The 9,366-nt window shown below is 51.3% G+C and overlaps 1 protein-coding gene across 1 annotated transcript; it reads left to right on the top strand.

The window, feature by feature from the left end:
* The first annotated feature begins 3,726 nt into the window (after positions 1-3,726).
* On the top strand, positions 3,727-9,056 carry npy8ar (neuropeptide Y receptor Y8a). Its single transcript, XM_030355690.1, has 4 exons — positions 3,727-4,065; positions 5,334-5,575; positions 7,349-7,495; positions 8,529-9,056. The coding sequence occupies exons 1-4, from the start codon at positions 3,727-3,729 to the stop codon at positions 9,010-9,012; spliced, it is 1,212 nt and encodes a 403-aa protein (XP_030211550.1). The 3' UTR covers positions 9,013-9,056.
* Positions 9,057-9,366: the final 310 nt, after the last annotated feature.

The raw sequence follows: 9,366 nt of genomic DNA, 5'->3' as shown, positions 1-9,366 counted from the left end.
GACCTGAGGGTGACAGGGGGAGATTCATGTGTTATTAGAACGGGAAGTGGAGCGTGCTGGGGAGAGCCACTTGTGACTGTTGTGATGAGTGGGTGTTCATGGGTCCGGTGACTCAATGTTGTGGTGGACGTCGGGGTCACTGCTGTGTGTGAACGCAGCCCTTTATCAGTGATTAGAGTCATTGCCGTGTGTGAATACAGCCCTTAATCAGTCCCGGGAAAAGCACTCTTCAACCTGCTGTGTGACAAGGACTGTAGACAGGGAAGGGGAGTTGGCAATTTAGACACGTCTTTGGTGTTGGATTTTCTTGTTGTTTGAGGAAACTCTCTTGCGTCAAATGTATACTACGATCGGTTTCCGCAGCTCTGATCGGCTCAGCTTTGCAGTCTTCAATTAGAGTCTTTGGATATGGAGCTCTCCATGCGGTCTTAGAGGTACTTTAAATCGTAGATTCAAAAGTGGGGCTCCCTCCGCAGTGCTCAGTGGTTCACAGTCTGCCGGGTTCTGGGCCGTGCATTCGGTCCTTCCGGCGTTGAGGTGCAGCCCTACTTTATTCCGCTCTGTCTCCACTCTTGACAGCAGTACGTGGGCGTCTGCTCTTTCGTCTGATGGTAAGGCAAAATCGTCTGCAAGGTTCAGGTCGGAACGCTGTGCTGGGCCTGCTCTTTCGGACAGAGTGTAATACCGAAGCCAAGGTTTCGTAAATTCGGCTTAAAGTATTCGATCACTGGCTGGAGCTGGCTGATGTGGCGTTGAACTCAGTGCTTTCCTCACCTTGTTCCGATTCAACATGAGCCCGACCGGCTAATGTCCTCTTCTAGACTCCCTTGACTTCTGGGGAAATGAGTGTGTGTCTACGTGTGTGTGTGTGTGTGTGTGTGTGTGTGTGTGTGTGTGGATGCCAGTGTTCCCGGACCCTGAGGGCGTCTCTGGCAGCTGCTGCTTACTGTAGATGCCAACAGGTGCAGGCAGAGAGGTTAATTGTGCGAGGGCTGAAAGGGCCGGCATTTTCATAAACCTTTTGAATCACAGAGTTGGGGGGGAAGGACACAAAGTAAACAGTCTCAACTGAATAAGCATTTGCTCATCTCAGAGTAGAGTTCTCAACCGCAGATTTTGTATCCAGTTGTATCTGACCTGGGTGACCTCATAGCTGGCTACGGGCATGGTCCGAAAGTATACGTTTTGTGCTTCAGTCGGCCATGTCGTCTTCCACTCCCAAGGGTAAACATTTAGGATTGAAGCAAGAACCTTTCAGCAGGAAGTGGAACACCCTAACCACCAGCCTGTATCCTCATCCTATCAGCCGGGGAAGCGATGTGAAGAGAGGTACGGCAGATTAGAATCCGCAGTCATCCCTAGTAAGCCAGCTCACTCAAAAGCCCAAGCGTTTACGTCTCACGAACCAGAGAAGTGCGAAATGAGAGCGGGACTTGAGGTCAGAAAGGAGGGATAAGCCTTAGGATATGTACGTTTTCACATTGCTCTCCAATTATCTACTTTACTGCATGACTACGTTTCAGGGGAACTATCGTGGGCGTACAGTTTAGGCATATACATATGAGTTCATCTCATGTATATGGTTTAGAGGAGCTTTTATCAGGGGTTGGTTCGGAAGTTGTTTTTGTTGCAGTCAACCCAGAGATTTTTTTAAGGTGTAACTCACACACACACACACACACACACACATATACACAGTGACTCACTTTCTCTCTCATGCGTACACACACACACACAGACAGACACACACACACACACACACACACACACACACACACACACACACACACAAACACACACACACACACACACACACACTCACACACACACACACACACACACACACACACACTGAGTCACTCTCTTACACATACACAAACAACTCAATCGCTGACTCACTCACTCCCTCAATCACACATTTACACACACACACACACACACACACACACACACACACACACACACACACAAACACACACACACACACACACACACACACACACACACACACACACACACACACACACACACACACACACACACACACACACACACACACACACAAATTCGGCATAGCAAGGATAATCTGTTAATCACTTTTGTTTAATCTCACCACATAATTGAGTTGTGCGTCTGGAAGAGTGGCAAGTGTACTGATGAGGATGACGCAAAACAGCAATTAACCTCACATTTTTACCTTGTATGCTAATTTCCTCCTTGTGTGTGTTTGTGTGTTTGTGTTTAGGTCCCACTTTTTTCTTTACTTGTTCGTTGATCTGGTTTTGCTCAAGCATAAGGTCCGATTCTGTAATCTCATAGTTGCGTTGTTGCAGGATATTCCCATATTGTCATCACAATCTCAACTGTCTGTCATTCCGATCTTTTTGATAAAACTATGCCACGCTTTCTGTAGTCCAACACCACTAACTCTCCGCTTTCCTTCTCTCCATCCTGTTCCCAGAGTTCTCTTCCTGCCACTACTCAACTCTCACGAGACTTCTTTATGAACGAGACTCGGTCGGACGCCGCAATAACAAACCGTGATCGAGCGAAAGGTAAAGTATCTGCTTTGGTTTCTCTGTAGGGATACTTTCCATAATGCGGATAACAGCTGCTGCGTTCTCACACAATATCGTAACAATCTCCAAAATTGTTGTCCCCGAGACCCAAAGGGAGGGAAAAAGATCCCTGACTTTGGGTAAAAATAAGGAAAATAAAATCGAGGTTGAAGGTCCCCAAATGTTCCTTTAAGGTCACTATTCCAGCTCTCCTCCCGAGGGACCTTACACAGGGAGGACGAGAAAGAAACAGGAATGCAGCCATCTTAAAAAAAAAAAAAGGAAAAGGAAAGAAATCGAAAGACTGTCGCTTGAAAGCACAAGTGAGAAATCAAAGCCTTAGCAATTGGCCGATGGCGTGTGGCGCAAAGAAAAGAAAAGCGTATACGTGCAATGAAAGCCGGGAGAAAAAGTCACATCGAAGAAAGAACGTGTTTAATCACAAAGTCTGACCTTGTCCTTTTTTATTTTTCACAGCTATCCCCCCCGTCTGTCAGCTCTCCCAGCCCCCTTGTTCCCCTGGGCCTTCACTCTCTGTACCCCCCGGGGGTCCCTCTTCACAGCTCTCTCCACCATGTCATCATGTCCCTCTCTGTCTTCCTTCTTTCTTGTCTCAAGGGGAAGTTGAGGCCACTGCTGCTGTCCCCGCCAGGCCCCACCCCCCCTCCCCCCTCCGTCTCCTGACCCTGCACACGCCTCTGCTCGCACGGAGTGCATAAACACCGCTACAGAAACATGCTTTGTCTCCTGGGTTACGGTCACAGGTCGCCGTCGACGACCAGCCCTCCGTAAAGAGACCCCTTGTGACCCCACCAGGGAGGGGCTCTAGAGCGGGGCGGGGCGTCCGTCTTCCCGATTGGCCGACGGGGGCGTCGAAACGCTTTCCCCGGCTTCCTGTCGCCATCCTAACGACCCCGTCGTCAAGCAGGGGGAACTTTGAAAGGGAGCGTTTTGATAGAACTTGAGCAGCCCCCGGCCTCCCCTCCCCCCCCCCCCCCCCCCCCCCCCCCCCCCCCCCCCCCCTCCTCCCCCTGCACCCCCAATTTCACCCCACTCCTGCCCCCCAGCTCCAACCCCCCCCCCCCTCCCCATCAACACGTCGGACACTGGAAGCATTCAGCCATTCTTGTCGATCGTCTCCCCCCTTGTCCTTCACCACATACCGGAGATGTCCAATAACAGCAGCGGCTGGGGGGGCGGCGGCTCGGGGGAGGGCGCCGCCGCCGCCGCCGCCGCCTCTGATTGGACGGAGAACACCATGTGCCCGCCCTCGGTGGGCGGAGCCACCTTCCTGATCGTGGCCTACAGCACGGTGATTGCCGTGGGGCTGCTGGGCAACGCGGGCCTGGTGTTCATCATCGCCAGGCAACAGGAGCTGCGCAACGTCACCAACATCCTGATCGCCAACCTGTCGTGCTCGGACATCCTCATGTGTCTGGTGTGCCTGCCCGTCACGGTCATCTACACCCTCATGGACCACTGGGTGCTGGGCGAGGCCCTGTGCAAGGTGAAGCAAACACACACACACACACACACGCGCGTGTACACTCGCACGCACGTTCGCGCTCGCAAACTCACACACATTCATATTCGTGCCTGCTGGCACACTGTCACTCATAGACACACACAGACACACACACACACACACACACACATGTGCTTATACACAAACACACACACAAACACAAATACAACCGTCTGCAGTGCACACACAGACACACACACACATCATTGCCTGCTGGCAAACTCTCACTCACACACACAAACACACACATACACAATTGCAGGCTCACATAAACACACGCTACGTTCTCACTCAAAGAATATACACTGGCAAGCAGACCCAACATTTACACAGACTAGCCCGCATTTGCAGAATCATTACACACGCATAAAAACTGCACAGCCATCTTGCACATACACAGGCTTCTCCAAATGTATAAATAAAGATGTATTGATTTGGTCAGCTCGAGTACACATGGCACACCCAATCTATCACGTCTCCCTCATATTTTCCTCCCTCCCAACTCCCCCTCCACCTCCTCCCCTACTCCTTCTTTTTCTTCCCCATGTTCCTATGCACCCCTCCCTAAACCCAAGACAAACAAAAGTATTAATCCGAGACAGTATACTTATCTCTTCCTCCTGCCTTGCATACTTTCTTCCCCTTCCCTCCTCCTCCTCCTCCTCCTTCTCCTCCTCCTCCTCCTCCTCCTCCTCCTCCTCCTCCTCCTCCTCCTTCTCCAACTCCTCATCCACTTCTTCCTCCACCTCCTTCTCCTTGTCTTCCTCCTGCTCCTTCTCATCAACCTCTTCCTCCTCCTCCTCAACCACCTCCTCGACCTCCTCCTCCTCCTCATACTCCTCCTAGACCTCCTCCTCCTCCTCTTCTTCCCCCTCCTCCTCTTCTTCCACCTCCCCCTCTACTTCCTCCCCCTCTTCCTCCTCCTCCTCAAACTCCACCTCTTTCTCCTCCACCTTCTTCTTGTCCTCCACCTCCTCTCCTCCAACTCAACCTTGTCCTCCACCTCCTCCATCTCCTCCTTGTCCGCCTCCCCCTCCTCCTCCTCCTATTCAAGACGTCCCCCAGACAGCGCCCTCTGACCCCTTCCTCTCCTCCACCTCCTCCTTGTCCTCCTCCACCTCCTCCTCTACTTCCTCCACCTCCTCCTCCTCCTCCTCCTCCTCCTCCTCCTCCTCCTCAAACTCCCACCTACTCAAGACGTCCCCCAGACAGCCCCCTCTGACCCCTCCCTCTCGGCCCCTGTCTCCCAGGTGACCCCCTTCGTCCAGTGCATGTCGGTGACCGTGTCCATCTTCTCCATGGTGCTCATCTCCCTGGAGCGCCACCAGCTCATCCTGCACCCCACCGGGTGGTCCCCGGCCGCAGGCCACTCCTACCTGGCCGTGGGCCTCACCTGGCTGGTGGCCTGCTTCATCTCCCTGCCCTTCCTCTCCTTCAACATCCTCACCGACTCCCCACTGCACAACGCCAGCCTGCCCACCAACCCCTTCAGGTATATTATACCACATATTATACCACAGGGGTCTCAAACTCGCGGCCCGGGGGCCAATTGAGGCCCACGGGATGATATTTTGTAGCCCCCTACTTGACATCAAAGTTTAGTGTTACTGCGTCCCGACAAAAGCCAAAGGACACTAAAATTTCCCGGTTTCCACCAATCACTATGAAATGTCCCCTGTTGTCAGCGATTACATAGCCAACATGACTTAATTATAGCCCGATCATTAAGTTCGGTTGGGTCAGTTGTGCTACTTTTTTCTGTGGAATACTTGATGTGGCCCAGCCTGACCCAGACTCTACCTCCAGCGGAGTTTGAGACCCCTGTTATACCACCAGGTGTGAGTGTGATTGACCGTCACAAGCCTTTTTGAAAATCTGCCTCTTCTGACATTACAAGTGGGAGTGTTCACCTAGATGTATGACGGCTTGTAACGGCTAATCACACTCACACCTGGTGGTATAATAATGGACCTTTAAGACATTTACATTTAGGGCATTTAGCAGATGCTTTTATCCAAAGCGACTTACACTAAGTACATTTGTCATAAGAAAGTGAAACAACATATGGCTGTCGGTACAGTCAGGCGGTTCATAGAACCAAGTGCAAAGCACTAACAATCGGTAGGTTAACCCAGCGGTCCCCAACCTTTTCAGCATCAAGGACTGGTATGATTCTTATATGCAATCTAACAACTGCATATAGACTTATGTCATGTAAAAGAGTGAAAGTATTGCGAAGTGAAAAAAAATAAATAAAAATAATAATTTAAATATATAAATAATCTTTCTCTGCGTACCAAATGACCCACGGACCGGTACCGGTCCGTGGACCGGGGGTTGGGGACCGCTGGGTTAACCCATTCCCCGTATACAACAAGACAAGTGAGGCGGAGTGCATGCCAGTGCAATGTTAACATAAGTCTAAAATGCTGAAAAGCTGAATCATTAGAAGCTGCTTGCACAACTGAAGTCACTGTGATTTGAGTTGAGCAGTTTGAGGTGGGTGGGGAGGAAATGTTAGATTGGTTTTTGAGTGGGAGGGATCTGGATCGTGCCGTTTGTACGTTTGTATGCAATGCTGCAATTCACCAGCATGGACGGGGTTCTTCAGCTTTTGGACTTGATTGGTCACACATGTGTGGGCGTTAGACAATTTATCTTGGTTTAGAAGAGTGCATGAGTTGTCAAAGGAATGGCCTTTCCTGCTTTCTCTCATTCTATCTTCTTGTCACCAGCCATATTTCTATCGATTGATTTTTCTACTGCAGCGTTGACACTTATTGAATATTATTTGCCACCTGCAGAGGAAAACATCCATATTTCGCACATTGAGGGTGTGATTTAAATGTCTGGAATTAAACTCATAAATCTTCACTGCTTAATAAAAACACAGTCCACCCGGACCTCGCATAATACATCATTTGAAGATGAAACAGCCGTTGAGATCCAAAACCAACAAAGAAAACAAAACCATATAAACAAATAGAACTGTGCAAGTATTTAAATCGGTCCAGATGTGATCAATCATGCAATATTTTACAATATGTTACTGTAGATCCGGTGAAAAACATCCTCAACCCTGATCTAATGACAACATGTCTCCCTTCCTTTGCAGTATCTTCTTATACTATTTTTAATACTAGGAGAGCATGGGATACAAAAATGTTATTGCCCTCTACGACTGCTTTGCCTGTTATGTTGCACATTTGACTAATAAAGGAACTTGAACCTGTGTTTCTGTCTATGTCTCTCTCTCCGTCTCCAGGGACCACCTGATCTGCATGGAGCTGTGGCCCACCGAGAAACACCGTCTGGCCTACACCACATCCCTACTCCTCTTCCAGTACTGCCTCCCCCTGCTCCTGGTGCTCTACTGCTACCTCCGCATCTTCCTGCGCCTCCGACGACGCAGGTCTCATTTATATATTTATCTTTTGAAAGATTTATGTTTTGCATTTTTAGAGAGAGAGACAGAGAGGGGAAGGTATGGGAGATATAGGGGAGTACATGCAAGCAAATTACCAAGGGCAGGATTCAAACCCGGATCACTTTGTTCAGGACTGAGCCTATAAGGTGTGCGCTCTACCCGGTTTGCCAACGGAGGCGCCACAAGCCTCATTTATATTTAACTGTGTTTTCAACGCAAACCAGCCCTTGATTATAAATGAGTCTGATGTGAGTGAGATTGGTTGATTGGCTCGTTTGTTGATTGGGTAATGAGTTGCTTGTTATGGGCGGGCAGGACTACTGATTGATGGTTACAGTTTCCCCGGGTTCACACCCTCCAGGTTCTACAGTCTATCCGTAGGGGTCCTAGAGCAAAGATGCCCTAACTTACTCGGTAGTGACTCAAGACACACTTTTATCGAGTTTCATCAAGGAGGAGGTAGGTGTTATGAAAGGCGATGGCAATGCGCTGGTTGATCGTTAAAAAAAAAAAAAAAAAAATTCAAATGTGTGCACCAAAACACATCAGAAACACATGCTGTAGGGTTGACTCCCGCAGCACTCTGCAGTTGTACACACCGGTAACACAATACGTAACAGCAACTTTCAAAGCATCGATATGTTGGACATTTGCCATCGAACCCCGTACCCTTCGAGCTGGGATTGGAAACCCCCTAACGGCTAGTAATGCACCATATATTCCCCAGGGGTCTCAGTGGGAAACATCACTTAAATGGCAGCCAACTGACGGGTGGATGTATGGATTATGCAGCTAGCTATCGTCAACCTTTCATTTGACAGCAACCCCCCCCCCCCCCCCCTTCTCCCAAGGGAGGCCCCCATCCCCACGCGCAGCCTATTCACCCTTCATTCTCTACATCAAAACGCACGTCCCACAATGCACCCCTGCCCAAGGGCGCGAGTGGCATTTCCCCGCGGTCGGCGTGACAACGACGGGACTCGTCGTGAGTCTGTCGGTGTGCCCTTCCTCTCCTCAGGGACATGATGGAGCGCAGCCGGAAGACCCAGGGGGCGCGGCGCATCAACGCCATGCTGGCCGCCATCGTGGCCGCCTTCGCGCTGTGCTGGCTGCCGCTGACGGTCTTCAACACGCTGTTCGACTGGAACCACCAGGCGCTGCCCGCCTGCCAGCACGACGCCGTCTTCTCCGCCTGCCACCTGACTGCCATGGCGTCCACGTGCGTCAACCCCGTGGTCTACGGCTTCCTCAACAGCAACTTCCAGAAGGAGCTGAAGAGCACGCTGCAGCGCTGCCAGTGTGCGCAGCGGCGCGCCGTGCCAGAGAGCTACGAGAGCTTCCCGCTGTCCACGGTGGGCAGCGAGGGTCCGACCAAGGGCACCTCGCTGCACCGCATGGGCTCGCTGCTCAGCTCCCTGCCGCGGCACGAGACCACACCCCCCGCCACCACCAGCGGCGGGGCGACCAGCGGCGGCAACGGGGGGGGCCGCAGCGACGACTAGCGCGCTGGGCTAATCAGGCTAATCAGGCTAATCAGTGGGCGAATAGCCGGGGGTCGGGGTTTGTGGTGGTGGGGGGTGGTGGTGGTGGTTGCGGGTAGGGGGGTGGGGTGTGGATTGGGGGTGGGGGGGGAGCACTATGTTGAAGTGGCGGCTAATCACTTGAGTCGCTGGGGGTTACAGGAGAGTCTTGGGGGTAACAGTGATCAGGGTACGAGGGGGCACCGCGACGACTTTCTGATCTCCGCTCCGATGGAGAGGGGGAATTATACGTTGTTGACATGTGTCGTCGTGCAGAAGCTTTTTTTTCTGCGACCCGAACCTACTCAGCGTGTGGCTTATGTTCAGTAGCATGGA

The sequence above is a fragment of the Gadus morhua genome, chromosome 4 (assembly GCF_902167405.1).
Source record: "Gadus morhua chromosome 4, gadMor3.0, whole genome shotgun sequence".
In the NCBI taxonomy this organism is placed as follows: domain Eukaryota; kingdom Metazoa; phylum Chordata; class Actinopteri; order Gadiformes; family Gadidae; genus Gadus; species Gadus morhua.
Note: the sequence above shows the minus strand (reverse complement) of the source record. Positions and strands in the feature narration are given on the sequence as shown.

Coding starts and splice junctions, on each gene's coding strand:
- npy8ar (XM_030355690.1), top strand. CDS start 3,727: ATGTCCAATAACAGCAGCGGCTGGGGGGGCGGCGGCTCGGGGGAGGGC. Junction 4,066..5,333: donor TGGGCGAGGCCCTGTGCAAG/GTGAAGCAAACA, acceptor CCTGTCTCCCAG/GTGACCCCCTTCGTCCAGTG. Junction 5,576..7,348: donor CTGCCCACCAACCCCTTCAG/GTATATTATACC, acceptor CTCCGTCTCCAG/GGACCACCTGATCTGCATGG.